The sequence below is a fragment of the Lagopus muta genome, chromosome 1 (genome assembly GCF_023343835.1).
Source record: "Lagopus muta isolate bLagMut1 chromosome 1, bLagMut1 primary, whole genome shotgun sequence".
In the NCBI taxonomy this organism is placed as follows: Eukaryota; Metazoa; Chordata; class Aves; order Galliformes; family Phasianidae; genus Lagopus; species Lagopus muta.
Window position 1 is genome coordinate 120530379 of NC_064433.1, and position 17982 is coordinate 120548360.

Consider the following 17982-nt stretch of genomic DNA (forward strand, 5'->3'; position numbering starts at 1 on the left):
CTTCTGTAACCACAAGACTGGGAGCAGATGGGACATTTTCTTCTTTGGCAGCCATAACAAGCCCAGCCAATGCAGCTAGAGGTTACAGATCTGGCTGTAGGTAGGAAAACCCACCTGGAGGTGCATCTCCTGGGAGACACCCAAGGTCCGGCTGGACGGGGCTCTGAGCACTCTGATATGGTTGTAGGTGTCCCTGTTCATTGCAGGGGAGTTGCACCAGATGGTCTTTACAGGTCCCTTCCAACTAAAGCCATTCTATGATTTTATGAAAACATACTCCACGCAGTACTTCTGGTAAAGCACTAGCCCATTCCTCCCTTCCTAACTACGCATGGTGATTAAAACTTCACATTTTGAAAGAGAAAGAAATAAAACTGTGTTACAGGCTGAAGCCCACATCCCCCACAGAACGACCCCAAGTTACACTGAGGGTTTGCTTACAGGTCTGAGTAAAGTGGCACCTGCACTCCTCATGTTCCTCACCACATGGGGAGCCTCAGCAGGAGAGAAGGCTCATAAGCAAATGAGCACTGAAAATGTTCAGTCTAAAATTCATTTGTAAATAGTTACAGGGCTGTTTTGAAGAATTACAGAGACATTCAATCTGCTTCCATATCAGCATGAAACTACATCGCCTATGACAACTATGTTGTTCCATCAAAGCAAATACTCTTTTCCAAACAAGTATCTTTTGTTCTACAGAACTGATAATTAAAAGAAGTTGTGCACTTCAGAAATGAAACTAAGTGGGAAATAAAACGCTTTCCACACTAGATGTATTTAATTATATTTCAGAGGCATCAGTATCAATCTAACAAGCCCCTGACTGCTCTCACTGCCTACAATGGCCCAATTGTAGCTCTCAGAGGCTGAAAATGTGATCAGACAAAATGCTGGAAGACAGCAGATGTGTTTTTCAGTTCTAACACTGAAGACAGGACCTTCCCCAGCCCAAGGAAAACCCTGGCTTTCTGCTGGGCTCCCCCAGTGCCTGCTCCCCAAACCCCAGTGCTGGGACACGAGGACCCTGAAGAGGAGCTGATTCTGCAGACACCTCCATGCAAAGTGCAGAAAAGCTTTGCTGGCTGCAGGCTCTCAGGGCTTACGCTAGAATCTCCTGCCTGCATCTGGCTAGACAGCAGGCTAGCAGAGAAATGAAGATGTAAACCAGGTCACACATATTTTAAACTGACTTTTTGTGTGTGTGTGTGCTAAAACCTGCTGTTGTCTTTCCAGGAATGCATTAAACCCAGCCAAATATTTTCTTCATATGTACATAGGCCAAATGCCAGAGATTATACATTCAAGAAGAAGAAATACACTGAGAATCTAGCTGTGCTAAATTTCTGTCAGATGCTAACACAAAGGCTTCACCAAAAAAAAAAAAAAAAAAAAAAAAAAAAAAAAAAGTCTTCTGTCTCCTAACATGTCTTAACAGAAATTCTCATGTGTACTCACAGTATTGACTGGCTTGGCAATGACCTTCCTCTAGTTAAATACAGTAACAGCCTTACACAGATACTGTAGGCAAAACTCTGCAGGGAGCAGTGGGGTTTTGAAAATCCTCTTCTTTAAGACACTGAGACTTCAACTGTAGCAACTTGTTTGTGCAGTGCTTGAGAAAACACATCACCCTGTAAAGCAAAGCAAAAAACAGGGGCATCCTATGACTGCTTTGAGGGAAAAAAACAGTTCTGCATTAGGCAGAATGCTTCTCTAATACCAGTATTTTGTAACCCCAGCATTGAGCTTTGTGAGGTTTCTTCAGCATATGGTATACTACCACATGGTAATGGTCTTATTATTATTATTTTCTCAAGCATGCCATATAACCTGATGAATTATTCTCACGTGCTTTTTTTTTTTCCTCTCACAACTGAGAAGAACAGCTCAGTAAATGATAAAATACAGGATAAAGGAACAGGTTGCCTAGAGTGGTGATGGATGCCCTGTCTCTGGAGACATTCAATGTCAGGCTAGAAAGGATTCTGAGCACCCTGATGGAGCTATAGGTGTCCCTGCTCACTGTGGGGTGGTTGGACTACAAGTCCTATAAGGGAAACGCTTCCCACTCAAACCATTCTATGGTTTTGTGAAAATCAAACCAAATAGGGATCTGCCATAACCATTGGTTGAATTTACCTGAAGAGATTTTTCTTTTTCTGCCCTTTGGAAATGAAATACAACAAGTAACATTCCTGACCACTGATAGCTTTGCAATATAAGAAGCAATACCCAATATGACCAGTGAGGAACTGAAAATAAAAGTTAATGCTACTGAGCACTCATACAGGAGCAGATTATTCACCAGACTCGCATAATCAGGATTATCACTGAACAAGAATTAGTAGGACAAAAACTAATGCACCAGAATGGAATTATTCTAATCACATGGGATGTTATTAAAATGGCCGATTATAGTGTCTATTTTTCTGCACTGACACTAGCAATACAATGGATCTGGAAGGGATGGCCCTCCAGCCATTCAAATTCTAGCTGCTAATTTTTGTGGCTCAGCTATAACAGAACCACAGAATCACAGAATGCCCAGGTTGGAAGGGACCTCAAGGATCATGAATCTCCATCCTCCCCCACCCCACCACACGCAGGGCCACCAACCTCCCCATTTCATACTAGACCAGGCTGCCCAGGGCCCCATCCAATCTGGCCTTGAACACCTCCAGGGACGGGGCATCCACAACCTCTCTGGGCAGCCTGTCCAGCACCTCACCACTCTCTCTGTAAAGAACTTCACCCTGACATCCAACCTAAATTTACCTTCCTTCAACTTAAAACCATTTCCCCTTGTCCTGCAGTTATCAACCCTTTAAAAGAGTTGATTCCCCTCCTGTTTGTAGGTTCCCTTTAGGTACTGAAAGGCTGCAGTGAGGTCACCCCACTGCCTTCTTTTCTCCAGGCTGAACAAGTCCAGCTCTCTCAGCCTGTTTTCATAGGGGAGGTGCTCCAGTCCCCTGATCATCTCTGTGGCTCTCCCCTGGACCCTCTCCAACAGTTCTGTCTTTCTTGGACTGGAGGGTCCAGACCTGGGCACAGTAGTCTTGACAGCACCTCACAAGGGCAGAATAGAGAGGGACACAATGAGACTATTTCTGAAGATCCAGAAAGGAAGACAAGGAGAAAACAAAACAAACATTCAGTCAAGAGTACACCAGGAAAGTAATTAACTAGCATGTGGGTAGACCCACATAAGGTTTGATATTTATACCAGCTTGTATTATCCCAATCACCAAGACACCTAAATAGCACATTGCCATCATATCACCTATATTGAAAGTCTTTAATTGTATCTTCCAACTGTGACAACTGCAAACTGGAAACTATTCTGACATAATGATTTACACTGCCTGCAGAAATAGAAATACAGCTTGTTATTATACAAGTGTCTGCAATTTACCTGACCTGTGTGCATATGCCACTTGCCCTTCTAGAGCTTTTGGGTTTAAGGTGACAGTTCTCAGTTTCTTTTAAAAACTCTCTTTTTGAAGCATTTGGCTCCTAAAAATTGACCACTCCATGAAGAACTGTCTTTAGATGACAAAGGTGTCTGAATACACAAAATGATGAGACTGGAACTTCTAATGAATGGCAAATCCAACAAGGAAAGAAGGAAGAAAGGGCAGTGGTCAAAACAAGAGAAGTGGGAGAAGAAAAAGCATCTTTATAAAGACTTATTATCAATAAGATGCTACAGAATAACAAACATTCAGGGCTTACTATCAGAAAAATGCATGCTTACATTTCCTCACAGAACAAAGAACTGAAAACACTACTTCCAATACAGACATTTTTAATGAGAGCAAAGCAAGATACATGCACTGTGGTATCTGGGTGTATTGGGATGGCTTGATTTAATTCTTTACTGATAATGCAAATTTATTTGAAATTGAACCCTTAGTAGGGCTATACGTTGTTTAACAAATTGTTCTTTAAATCCACAAAGGCTACAAATTTCTCCACATCCTCACTCAGGGAGTATTTACATTTTGGACACAAAATAGAAGAGCTCCATTGGAAGGGACTGAAAGACAACCACCCCAAACATTTAGCACTACCAGTAGGGCACATTCAAGACAGCAAAAAATTACAGGCCAAGACCCTGCAGGCAAAGGAGGAAGCTGAACCTCTGGGAGACCTCTTTCACATATCCGCAATTTGGTAGCACGCTATATTTCAGGTTTTGTCAACCTAGAGCCAATTCTCTTTCCAGTTTTACTTATCTATAAATTTGAACTAAGTATAATGAATTGCTTTTGGATAACCAAAGTACGTACTTCTGGGGGGAGTCTGTTTGTTTTTAGTTTTTTCTTTTCTAAACAAAATATTGTCTATCTTTAGCTGTTTGTCCCATTTCCAGTGATGAAGCCATCCAAAAATCTATCAATGAGTTAACCATTCCTTCAGTCATGTTCTATAACACTTCCAGTTTGTTAAGCTGCCCAGAAGAAATCATTATTTTACTTCTAACACAGTAACTGTGACTTTCAAGAAGATCCATTTCAAAGCAAGATGTTACTTTTCATTCACAAAATGATTTCTTAGAGAATTTACATTCCCTTTTCATTTGTATTCCAAAAGAAACTTAAATCCAAGTTAACTCCCTTGCAGTTATGCATTTTATCTGGAATCTGAGAAGATTTTCTGCCTTATAAAATGCATACTTGGCTCTATTTGTTCTCACGATATATATTTTATGTATACTGAAAGCAAAATTAGGGGCAACAGACCCCTGAACAGGAATTGCAGTCACAGATCAGGAATTACTTCACTGTGTAAGGACAAAACAAAATTTGTTTACTGCTGGTGAGTTCCAGGGTTAGGCACACATAACAGGACTCTTGATTTCTGTCTGATATTTCCACAAAGAAGTCGTATACAGCAACAGACAAAACCCTTTTTTTTCCTACTCCAACAGCCACATTAGAGAACCCAGTTAAAACATTCCTTGACACAGTCAGACCTTGGCTTTCCTGTGAAGCATAAACATGACCATGTTTAACCTAGTCCTTGAGGCAGATGATTGGTGTGTGCTGCATAAACCTCTGGCCCAATTCAGGGACACTGCCAGAGTTCAGCAGAGCTGGGTGCCTGCTTTCCTGAACAAACAGCTCCTCTTTCCACCACTTGCTGTGCAGTACAAAAGCAATGCTTCAACATTAAAGCACTGGAGTACGTTTTGCTTTTATTTCCTTCCAGCCACAATCCAACATCTTTCTCTCCCCTCAACGTGCATCCACGTCAAAAGAAATTACCCTTCCTGTTTAGCCAATGAATGGTTTCTGATGGCCCCTACGTGTAAGGAAGACTTGAATGTCAAAAATATTTGCATATAACAAATTTCACTTTCTCCTGCCTTAAACATTCCAGGTTTTCTTCCTGATTTTGAGCTACAAATAATGAATAGTAATAAAAATCAAATGCACTGTATTTACTAATGAAAATGGTCTAAGCAGCCAGACTAGTTATAAACAGTTAGTGATGACAGACTACCATATGTTAAGCTTCTCATTATTGTGCCAGAAAATATTATAATCACCTTAATTATGGCAATAGAGTGATTTTTCCCCCCTCACTGGTGATGTAATGCCATAAAGCTCAACCTCTTCTGTTATACATTACTGTCTATAGCACTGAAAACCATATGCACATATTGTCAAACATTTGTGAAAACAGATCAATTCGCCAAATATGCAACTAACCTAAATGGTCTCAAAAGAAGGGAAGAAAGCAAACATTACCTTGTGTGTTTTGTTGAAATATTTTGTTCAGATCCAAAGAGGAAGCTCTGGAATGTGACTTCTGTGGCCTTGGAGGTGGAGTAGGGGGCTCTTCTCCCTTTTTCATGGCATCTTCTATGGATGTGCTAGAATAAGACCTATGGAAGAACAGTTAAAAAAAAAAAAGCAGAAAATATTTTATTATAAAATTCATTTTAAACAATTACAGTGAATAGTACCTAAAAATAACTTGAGTTCATGGTGGAAATCCCTTGCCCTGCTGACTAACAGTTCCCCTTGTAACAAGGCGGATTCATTTGGCAACAGGGGGAAGAAAATATGCATGTGGGGAAATGGACCTGTCACACTAAGAGGGCTAATTCTTTCTAAGGTTTTTGGCTTTATTAAAAAAAAAATATATCTCATTACAGTTTCTGTTGCTTTCCCAACTACAAGGGTACTATTTATACAGGTGTAGCCTCAACTGAACTCCTGTATGCAATATTTAGTCATTTATAGTACTTTAGCTACCAGAATATTATTTTTCATAGTAAACAGTCACCAAATTCAACAAAATCCAAAAAAACTGAATGGATCCAAAGCACTCTAGAGTGGTCAATTGCATGTCTCAGTACACCCTTCTAGGCCATCCCATATAAGTCCATACCATGTAATCCCAATGCAGTGCACTTGGTAAGAGCTCTGATTTTGCTGAATAGCATCCAGTATTTTTCAGTTGTTGTAGTTACCAGTTTTTCTGCACGATCAAGGGCTTTGTTCAAAATGAGCATTGACAATGTGAGATGTTATACATACTGTAATACATTATGTATGACTGGCAAGACCAAAACCACATTTGAGTAGAACAGAAATAACTCCCATTAATGGGAAACAGATTTTTTCTTGCCAAACAGGCTGTTGTTAGAACACAGCTATTTAGTTGGACAGACACTTGGCAATGCTGATCCTGTTTTTGATGTAAACTTTAATAAACACAAGAGTGAAAGCTGTAATTGCTTCAAAATTTACATCTGACACAAAAACCTCTGCTGATAATGAAGTTTTTGTCTTGGTAGAGCTTTGAATTTCATGTCATTATCATTTAAGACCTAACCCAAACCTCGTAACACAGAACCCTGTGACAACAAATCTCTGCTTCCAGTAGGCAGACCTCACCAACTTGTGCTAAAAAGCCAGGCTCCTGGGCTGGATGCAAGGATGTACCTGGTGATGTCCAGTCCAACTTCTGCATTGAAGCAGTGACATAAAGTCAGATGTGAGACATACATCACATCATCACTCACGTTCAAGTAGCATTTTTCAAACTCATTTAAGCACTTGCATTTTATGTCTGAAGAACTTTTACATGAATTTTGCATAAAATAGCCTTACGCTTTTTGTTTTGTTTTGTTTTCTTATTTACATTCTATGATTCAGCAACACAGCAAGAGAATTTAAAACAGCATAAAAGCAAAAATGGCTGTCAGCAGAAAAATGGCACCCAAGGTGGTTCAACCTTTCTGGATGTAATCTCCAAGAACAGGGAATTTCCATCTCCATTCATTATGTGGAGAGTTGGTCTTCTCTTATTAGCAAACTCTGACAAGTTTATAAGGAAAGAACTCCTGACTATTTTAATTGACTAACAAAAGAATTGAAGCCCTCTGACAAACTGAAAAACAGAAGCTTTAAGGCGAAGGCATGATCTGACTGTCCAGAAGAGCCAAAACCAATACATAATCCATTTATACACAGTAGCTCCTGGCACATCTCTCATTTCCTTAGAATATCCAAATCCAGCAGGGTGCCATTTCTAGTGCTCAGTTAAGAGCTGACCAGTCACACACTGACCAGTCACAGGCACGCATAAGCATAGCTACCAAAGGATGCACTCATTCATACATGAGAGCTGAGCCACTGGCACTGCACCTGTGCACAGCCACCATACAGGGTTTAACAGCAGAACAGCACTGAGCCTTTTGTGGAGCCAGGGGGCTCCTGCCATCCTGCCACGGCCCCAAGAGGTAGGGCTGGATGCAGCCATCACCCCAAGGAAGTGGCCAGGTAGAACTGCCAGGGCCTTACAAGCAGAGACCGCAGGGCACAATGCAGTGCTCCAGGGGGCCGCAGCTTACATGGCAACACCCATCATCACACCTCGCGTTTAACATCAGGGCAGTGCACATCTTATCTTGAAACAGAAATGAAAGCGGTACCTGGATCTGGGCCTGGCTTTAAGTGCATGAGGTTCCTGAGCAGCTGAAAGAGAAAAAAGAACTGCTAGCACATAATATGTTAAATAAGAGCTGTTAGATCAGTGTACATTTGAGTTTAGCAAATGTGAATGTGAGAGCTTGCTCATCACACGCAATTTGTTTTTGCTTCTCCTTCTCCTTTGTTTCTGTAATGTGTCAATGTTCTGAAAATTCAAAAGCCCAAGCATAGTCAGAACTTCATCTTCTGATTTGGCTGTTGCAGAGCAGAGGAAGCAATGGGTCTGACAGCACTGGCCAGCAATTCTGGAGGCAGTCATGACAAAAAAGAGTTGGCAAGCAACACAGGAATAATATAAACTTCCCACAGAAAACATCTTTTTCCTGGTCCAGATGTCTATATGTTGTCCCAGATTCCAGAGCACAAACATTTAGGTCCTCCCTAAACACTTCAACTAATTAGTATAGAAGTCTGCGTTCTTGTACCCACAGCAATTTTTAATACATCAGGTTGAAGTTACTTCAACACAGCAAAGGCATGGCATTTTAAGAAAGGCATTTTAAGGAACAGTAGAAAGTTTTGTAGGCTAAGTGTTGGACAGAAACATTTCTATTAATGTAAAAATCTCTTTCTTTTATTTGTGTGAATTCTGAACATCCTGCCACCTCCAGATTTTATGTAATAGGAAAACAGTAGTGCCGAGTTACTTTCTCTGGGAAATTCCTTGAGGCTGTTCCTCAGTTTACATACTCTTTACAAGACTTTGATGTTGCTCTCCTTGCTAACATAAAGCAATCTTGAGAAAATATATCCGTGTGATTGCTTTCAAATTCAACCCACAGAACAATCCTCCAGGTATTGCAACAGTATGAGTGATCCCAATGCACTCACAAAGTGAATCTTTACGTTTTCCTGTTGTGTTCTGCTAATCAAGGCACAACACTTCAGAGAAGCAAGGAGGATAGGTGTCATGGTTTAGGGAAAAAAATTCTCAGAGCTTCTGCTTCCCTCAGATAGGTGTTAGACATTTACCATCAGCTGCTGTACAGCACTGCCTAAGAGTACAACAGATTCCCTCAAACAGGGCAGGAGCTCCCTGTGGTAGCAGCTGGCAAATACAGACCCTTTAATGGCTCGCATTGTGTCCCTGCATAGGCCTTACTCAGGAGGCTTTAGGCATACAGAGCACAACAAATACCATATGCCACATGTACAGCCACACGCTATTACTTAACAAAAGAAATGGCTTTCAGGGTCACACAGCGATAGCTGGTGCTTTGGATGTAATAAACCCAAATGCAGCTGGCAGAGATACAAAAAAACATTTATAAACCAAGTTCTATCAGATTATTGTCACCAGCAAACTGGCTCACAGTCATTCCAGGTTTCTGTGCAACAAACTCTTATAAAAGCAATTAAAGAAGAGAGAGGGAATTACCATTAAAATATGCAGTGTGATAATCCTGCTCTCTGTCAAACTTCCTGAGAATACAACTGGAGAAGCTGCCTCTCTACAGCCATATGACCCAATTTTTCAAAATACTGCAATTGCTGATTATTAAATTACATGCACAATTATTAAATACATGCCATTTAGAAATAGAAAGTGTAAATCCTCTCCAAGCTAAGCCATGCTTAAGAACCATCCAATTTTCTTTCTTTTATGGAGATAGTAATTCTGTTCATACTTCTTTTAGAAAGCCTTTCTTCTGGAAAAATAAAAAAGACAGGTAAATCTGACGTTTTATCTGTCCTTGAGGACATCTTGTTGAGGTAAACAGAGAAACGCAAAAGGAAGAGAAAGACCTGAAAAGACTGCAAATAAAAAAATATAGCAACGTAACACTACTGCCAAGGATTTTCTTTTAAGCTCCTGAAAATCAGGAAATTCAAGGCTGCAGTTACACAACATCCAGACCTAGCCATAGCGTGAATCTTTCATAAGGTGAAAAACAATACACAAAACTCTTGTAAAACAGGTAGTTCGTTATTAAGGCACGCAAACAACAATGTGGCAGCATTTCTCTGCAGTGTGCTGGCATCGTGGGACACTCCCTCTTTGCATATTTCATGTGTAAGGTGTAGGTTTGCACACATATACAACAATCATTCAAGATGATACAAAAATATTTACTTGGTTCATGAGTTTTCCATATTTCTACTGCTATGAACAAACAAGCTTAACTAACACGAAACCAAGACAAAAATCAAAGTTGTTGAGTAAATTGATTACATTCATTATTTTAAAGTTTGTATGATTCCTGGATTACCAGAGTCCAATGAACTGAGCAGCCTGGTCTGGACCAATTAAAATCATGTCTGATGGTGAGCTTACTTATTCACTCAAACCACAGGAGAACATGAAGGTTCCCTTTTCGGCTGTTTAACTGCTTCCAGTCCCTCTCCCAGCTCAACTTCATTTTAACGTTTCTAATTACGCAGAATCTACAACTTCTGTCTGTAACCTAACAGACAACTGGGGCCTCCATGCTTTATGGGATGGAGACTTCAGTGGAAAACTGTCTTATAAAAGGTGCAAACATGCTACACTGATAAGGAAAACAAAACAAGATTTTTTAGTTTAAATCATCTGCAGTGACTCACCTATCATCTCTTATTGGTAGCCTAGACAAAAATTCAAATGTTTACAAATTTGATCCCTTAATCCTCTAGAAGTCCAAGGCCAGCAATGATCTTACACTTGGCAGTCTAAATAAAACGGACAGACTTTCAGAGATGCTGAGCATGTATGGTTTTTACACTGCCTCCCTTGGTAAGCAAAACCTGCAGAACTGGAAAAGGAGCAGGAGGAGATGCAAGATAGTGGGGGGGAAAAATGATGGTGACAACAGTGATATGCAGGTGGCAGTGTTTTATTTTTCCTAAGCATACCAAAAATGGTCTTGCTGAAGTGAAAATAAAACTCCTTGAATCATAGAATCACCAAGGTTGGAAAAAACCTGTAAGATCATCCAGTCCAGCCGTCCACCTACCACCAATATTTCCCACTGAGCCATGTCCCTCAGTACAACATCTATATGTTTCTTGAGCACCTTCAAGGACAGTGACTCCACCACCTCCCTTGCAGTCCATTCCAGCACCACTAACCACCAGAAGCATTTCCTAACGCCCAGCCTGAATCATGGGAGAAGAGGCCGACCCCCACCGCACCACAACCTCCCCTCAGGTAGTTGTAGAGAGAGATAGGATCATCCCTGAGCCTCCTCTTCTTGGGATGCTCCTGGGCAAAATGTAGAGGACAGAGACAAGGGAGATCAGAACTGATTTTCTGAATGGACCTCTTTTTCCCTTCAGAAGGGAGTGAATACATACATCTGTCTACATAAGAGGAGAAGCAGTTGTTCAAGATGGTTGGACTAGGTGACCTTAGAGGTCTTTTTCAACCTTAATGATTCTGTGACTCTAAGAAAAAGAGCTGATAGGACAGCTTGTAGCTGCCAAGTGTTTGGGAAGAAGCCAGGGGAAAAAAAAAAGCTGAAAATAAAGAGTTAAGTTGGGAAATGAAGCATGCAGCTGTTGAGCAGCCATGAATAAATCGAGCTGTGAGACAGAACTGCTGTGACAGACATTTGGAGTCAGTTTTCTTAATCAAGGATATCTTCATGAGTAAAAATGTTTATTCAGAAGAAAAAGAAAGTAGGTCCAGATTCTAATTTCACTGGGAAATGTCCAACATTCTTACCACTCCAGGAAAGAGGCTAACAAAGGGGAGGGCAAGGGAGACCTGATGAACTGAACTGAATGCACAGAAAGTTTCTGGAGCAGCTAAGCAGTTTTCACTATGTCATTCCAAAATTAAAATTTTCCAGCATTACATCAAGAAGGTTATATCAGAGCTGGAGAAAGAAAAATCATAGGTGGTTTTGCAAGAGAAAAGCCCCAGGAACAAAAGCTTGTGCTGATATTCTAAGTGCCAAAAGGCTATCTACCCTTAAACTTCCTGATGGAAAATGTGAACGGCATTTTATCGCAAAAAAAATAGTCAATTTCAGAATAGTTACACAGTTACTGAAACAGCACATACTTGTTTGACACCGGAGAAGAGCTTTTATCAATAAGATGCTACATTTCATTTGTAATATAAAAAAAACAACAGAATTCACATGCCTTTCAGAATACTACGTCCAAAATATTTCTGATGCACAAAGAACACACATATGCTAAAAAACAAGGGAAGAAAAAAAAGAACCTTTTGATATCCTGAAGTACTAATCAACATTACTCATAAAGTAATAGATATTATGAGGTAAACGCTAGTTTCTGTAGTATAATAATAATAATAGAGAAAAGGGATCTTAAAAAAAAATAAATAGCCAGATTACATTAACCTCGGTTTGCTCTGATATAAAAATATATGATTGGAATTCCAATAGAAGTAACTTGCAATTTTTTTTTTTTCTCCTTACCTGTTTTCACAGTCAAGTGCTGAAATTCCTTTGGTATCACTTTGACAGCAGTGCTTACTTTAAGAGCTTGTTAAAAAAAAGAAAGAAAATTAAATATGTACAGATCATATTTTTAGGTATCAGCTCTGAGAAAGCAGTACTAGAACAGTATCCATTGGAATGCTCAATAAAGCCAAACATACATGAAGAGAAACCAACACTAGCAAAACAGTCTCAGAACACCAAATATCTTAACAGTATTCATAAGAGCCAAAAAGTCAAGAATAGAAAGGCCTATGCTCAACTTGCCAAACAATCCCTAATTTGAGGACTTGATGTTTGAATGAAGGAAGGACACCAGCAACACCTGACAGATCTGGGACTCACCTCTTTGAAGGCACAAACCCAGAAACCCAGGGCACAGCAGAGACAGCTGCTTTTGGCAACTGAAGCCTCATCAGCTTGCCCCAGGGAAGTCAAATAGCACTGATAGAGACAAGATTAAAATTCAAGAAACCACAATTTTTTGTGCTTGTATCTCTCTCACCAATGTCTATGCATCCTTTATTAATAGCTTTCTCAAGTGTTCCTCATACACTAGCATATTTTAATGCATGTAATACGCTGCATTATAAACAACCACTTTTAAAGAAATCTCTCATCTTCATCTGCCTTTATCAAAGAAAGCATGGGACCAGTCTGGTTCTCAGATTAAGTTCTATTTGCACGATTTCCACACTTAACTATATCAAAACCTGATACTGTAGTGGAGAAAATCTACTTGTATCATTTTGAAAACAAAGGAAAATTTGCTCCTGCAGTCCTGAACTGCAGATTCTTCTAGTGTGGGAACAACAACTCAGCCAGGCAAGCAAAATGTTCTTTCATTTGCTGGAATAGCAATAAATGGTAGAATGAGAGAGCATTTGTTCTTTGGCTGACAAGGTAGGAATCTGTCATAAATACAGCAAGCCCTCAGCCAAAAAGGACCACATGAATTGGAGTAGCTTCTCATCAGACCTAACACACCACCAGCCCAGAACAAAGAACAAGTTCTTTGTTTCTTCTCCTATCACAGAAGAAAACGAATTCATCAAGTAAAAGTTAGATCTTCCATAGATGTTTGAAAGCAATAACCTTCACAGGTCAATTCCTGGTCTTATGCATTATGATTTTTACAGTGTAACAGACCTCATCGACAAAACATGAGTTTCTTGGAATACACTGACTTATCCAAGTGTTTTACAAACATACATTGATTTTGACAACTTCTCTTAAACCAAGGAATACAAGAAATCTGCCAAACTTGGTCACGCCTGTTTTAGAATGTCATTCAGGAATGTGGACAACCTGGTCTCAAGGCTCTGATGTGGACAGCTGCAAAGTCAAGATCTACTTCTTTTTTCTCTTTTCTTTTTTTTTTTTTTTTAAATGAATACATTATCTGCAGTTCTGAGAATCAGGCAAGAAAATACCCACAGATGTTTCATTTCCACAGCTGAGGGACAAGGACAGCAAGTGAGAACCTGAGAGGTCAGGGATAGAGAATACAAAAGGCAATGACCATGCTATGATCCAGGGCTGATTCTGAAAGTCCTGAGCTGCTGAGTGTAAAAAGTAAAAAAAACAATCTTCAATTTCACTTGGTTAAATCCCAGACTCCAAGTGGCATTAATGAATCTTTTCCAGGTTGTCTAAAATGTTTGCTTTACAAGAAAATAAAGGGTTGTGGTTCTTTTTTATTAGATTGTTGTTGTTTCATTCAGAACAAAAACTGATTTCAAAATGTTGCTATTCTCTGCAAAAAAAGTAAATCCGAAACTTGGTACAATCCAGCCTCCATGAAATCTCAGTTAATGACAATTGTAACTTTGTTGAAATAAGAAGTGCAACACTACTTGCCTTAGGACTAGACCTATCTTAAAAGGCGTATTCCATACAGTTCACGTGGGATAGTTAATTATGGAGCAAACCTATCCATTCATTTTTCTTCACATCAGCTGCTGTCAATGACTTGTTTTTTTGTATCTACAACAAAACATAACCAGCCTGGAAATCAAACATACGATTGTTTCTGTCAGCATATACATGGAATTATTAATTAACACGTGGAACTTAAGTGGAAAAAATATATATATATATTATTTGAATACCTTGTTTGTCATCTTTGCTCGTATCTTTTATCAGGGCAAAATTATCAGGTACCTCTTCAGCTGATGCCTTCTTAAAGAGAGAAGATCACTTATTATAATAATAATCAGAGCAGACACACACATTTCCACAGTCAAATACTTAAGAACGCAGACAAACATGAATAAAGGTGATTTTCTCTCTTGCATCAAGATTGGCTTTATATGATAAAGAAGCAGGGAAGATCTTTAAAAAGATAGCTATGACTCTGCTTTTAAAGGTATACCAGTTTCACACCTGAAATTAGTTAAAAAAGCAATTCATCACGATTGAATCACAAGGAACTAAGGATTATATGCCATGAGACACTTCCCAAAACAGAGCAGTGTCATTCTGTGTTTCCCTTTTTCCTCTGGGTAAAACTCCTGCACTAGGGCTAAAGAAATCTTCTCCAGCCCTTTCAAAATAGTTAGTCTCTGCCTGAACGTTCTATTTGGTGAAAACAAGGTGGACAGCACAGTCCAGTAGTTCTGTATCTAAACTATTCTCACTGAGGTGGCTGATTCTTGGACTACTTCTATCTTTCAACACGCACTTACAGAGAAGGGAAAAATGATTTCATTAGCATGTCTGCTATAGCCTCTAATGGGAAAACAGGAATCACAGAATGGCCTGGGTTGAAAAGGACCTCAAAGATCATCCAGTTTCAACCCCCCTGCTATGTGCAGGGTCACCAACCACCAGACCAGGCTGCCCAGAGCCACATCCAGCCTGGCCTTGAATGCCTCCAGGGATGGGGCATCCACAGCCTCCTTGGGCAACCTGTTCCAGTGCCTCACCACCCTCTAAGTGAAAAACTTCCTCCTCACACCTAACCTAAACCTCTCCTGTCTCAGTTTAAATCCATTCCCCTTTGTCCTATCACCATCCGCTCTCATAAACAGCCATTCCCCTCCTGTTTATACGCTCCCTTCAAGTACTGAAAGGCCATAATGAGGTCTCCTAAGAGCCTCCACTTTTCCAAGCTAAACAATCCCAGTTTCCTCAACCTTTCCTCATAGGAGAGGTGCTCCAGCCCTCTGATCATCTTAGTGGTCCTCCTCTGGACCTGCTCTAAGAGCTCCACGTCATTCCTGTGCTGGGGGCCCCAGGCCTGGACGCAGTACTGCAGATGGGGCCTCACAAGAGCTGAGTAGAGGGGGACAATCACCTCCCTCTCCCTGCTGGCCACCCCTTTTTAATGCAGCCAAGAACACAGTTGGCCTTCTGGGCTGCAAGTGCACATTGCTGGCTCATGTCCTGCTTCTCATCTACCAGGACCCCCAGGTCCTTCTCTGCAGGGCTGCTCTCAAGGGGTACTCCTTAGCTGTTTCAGCAGCAACTTACAATGTAGGCATTTGCAGTTCTTCTAACTTCTGCTGTTAGCATACTGAGAAGGAAGTAGGAACAAATTCTGCAACCAGTATCTATAAGAACAATTCTGTGGCCAAAACAACTATAAAACAAGTGTCAGAAACCCCACACTTCTCGAAATATTAAGTTAATGCTGCTGGTTTGATTTTTTCTTAGGAAGCACATATCAGGTTACAATCCATCGTGCAAAAATAATAAGAAACACAGATCTTGCAGACATGAAAAAAAACAACAAGAAACACCTCCAGAGTAAACTGTCATGAGATCTATTTTATAAAATTGCACATGTGACTCTCTAATGATTTTGAGGAAGTAGCACTGCAAACACACAGATTGAGGACTCTGAAAACATTTGAGCAAAACACTTAACGTTCCTAGCTAGCCGTGACACTCTAAATATTACAGTCAGTGCTACAAGAAAGTAAAGCAAAAAGGTCACCAACTGGCTAGGCAACAGAGCTTGTCACATATAAGAGAACCAGTGGTTCTTGATCTTCACAGACTGCTTCAAAGCAGATAAAAAAACAAACAAACAAACAAACAAACAAACAAACAACATTGGGAAGAAGAGGCATAGAAGCAATTCAGAGTTGAATACTTCAGGATTGCCAGATCCTATTATGATTGAGATTTACCTTTTGATGTTAGGATTTATAATCCAAGTGCATGGTAAATAGCAACTATTGGCGCTGCTATAGCATGGGATTGGATGAGACTTGACGCTAGTCTCTCTCTTGTTTTTTTAACAACTCTTAGTTGTTAAGAGTGTCAGACTAAAGACCTAACTCAGTGAATGCTTGAATCAATGGAATGATTCTCACAAAATTCAATGAATTGTGAGTATGAGGGAGCTTAGAGCAACCTCAGCCGGTCGTTTTATGCCTACAGTGAGAAATCTTTCATCTCATCTTTAAGCTTTTGGCAATGAGAAGGCTTATGGAAAGGAGCCAAAAGAGTGGAAAGGAAAAAAAAAAAAACAAAAAACCCAAAGAAAACAACAGAATCAGAGTGAGAGACAAAAACTTGAAAACAAAAAGAAAGGCAAAACTGTGGTTAGCAAAAACAGACACTCTTATCTTTCTTGAACATATCGTTACCAGTATTGGTACATTTTTTGAGTTTAACAAAGCCTGGTGTCCAAATGACATGTCTGCTGACATTATCTTCTTTATAAATACAGTAAAGAATCATATCCAATTTACTGTACTGCTGTAGTTCAGCAGTCACAGTAAAAATAGTCTTCTGAAATTAAACAGACAGAATTGATGATAGATGGAAAGAGACAAAAGGCATGGAGATGATGCATAACTGATTGCATTGATAATACAGTATTTCTAACAGAAAGGCCAAGTATCTAAACCGTGTTTCCTCAAATAGCCAAGCTACAAATTAAATTGTAACAGTGAATTACTGCACTTCCCACACAGTGAGATGAATGGGAGATGAATTATTGAATTTCCAAATGAAATTCATTCAGAACGTTAATTCCAAACATAAAAACATCAGTTGAACAACAACAATGAAAAATCAAGCCAAAATCGTTCTCAAACCAGTTTTGAGAAGAGATTTTGTGCTCCATTAATCCTGAATAACAAAGGACAAAAAAAACACGGTCTTACAATAAACTAATTGACAGCTCTGCCCAAAGTGTCTAAGTCCTAGACAGTGAAGAAAAAATGCAAAGCCAGGGAAACCATTGTGATAAAATCAGGTAACTCTCACTATTTCTCAGCCAGCAGGTAATCATGCTAGAAAAGTTTTCTGGTTTTCAATATAGTCATAAAAAAATCAATTTTACAGAACATCCTGCCACCTAGCAGAAACTAGGAACGGAGTAGCAGTTCATCCAGCTATTCCCCCAAGAATGGTAGTTGACTATTACACACCGCAGTAAGTTTTTTGCCTTCATGGTGAGAACATCTTAAGGAGAGAGCAGAGAGCAGGCAGAAGGGGTTTAACAGCTTAACTTTTGGAAATCAAATGAAAAAATAAATGTAAAATGGGGGATTTGCTGCTTGGGGTTTTTGTGAGCCTGAGAGCTTTTTTGCTTAGATTTATCCTTACTCTGCACCTATATTAATGGA

The 17982-nt window shown here is 39.8% G+C and overlaps 1 protein-coding gene across 5 annotated transcripts in view; it reads right to left on the reverse strand.

Annotated features, from left to right (window-relative positions):
- REPS2 (RALBP1 associated Eps domain containing 2) overlaps window positions 1-17982 on the reverse strand; it is a 97846-nt gene that overhangs the window by 32269 nt on the left and 47595 nt on the right. For 4 of the 5 annotated variants that reach the window (XR_007377774.1, XM_048948974.1, XM_048948966.1 and 1 more), the window contains 4 exons: window positions 14509-14578; window positions 12377-12442; window positions 7952-7994; window positions 5757-5893 (listed from right to left, as the gene is read on the reverse strand). Coding sequence is in view for 4 of the 5 variants with exons in the window: in XM_048948974.1 (XP_048804931.1) it covers window positions 5757-5893; window positions 7952-7994; window positions 12377-12442; window positions 14509-14578 (316 nt within the window). In the remaining variant the exon portion in view is untranslated. The remainder of the gene's footprint in view (window positions 1-5756; window positions 5894-7951; window positions 7995-12376; window positions 12443-14508; window positions 14579-17982) is intronic. The other variant, XM_048948984.1, reaches the window with a different exon arrangement.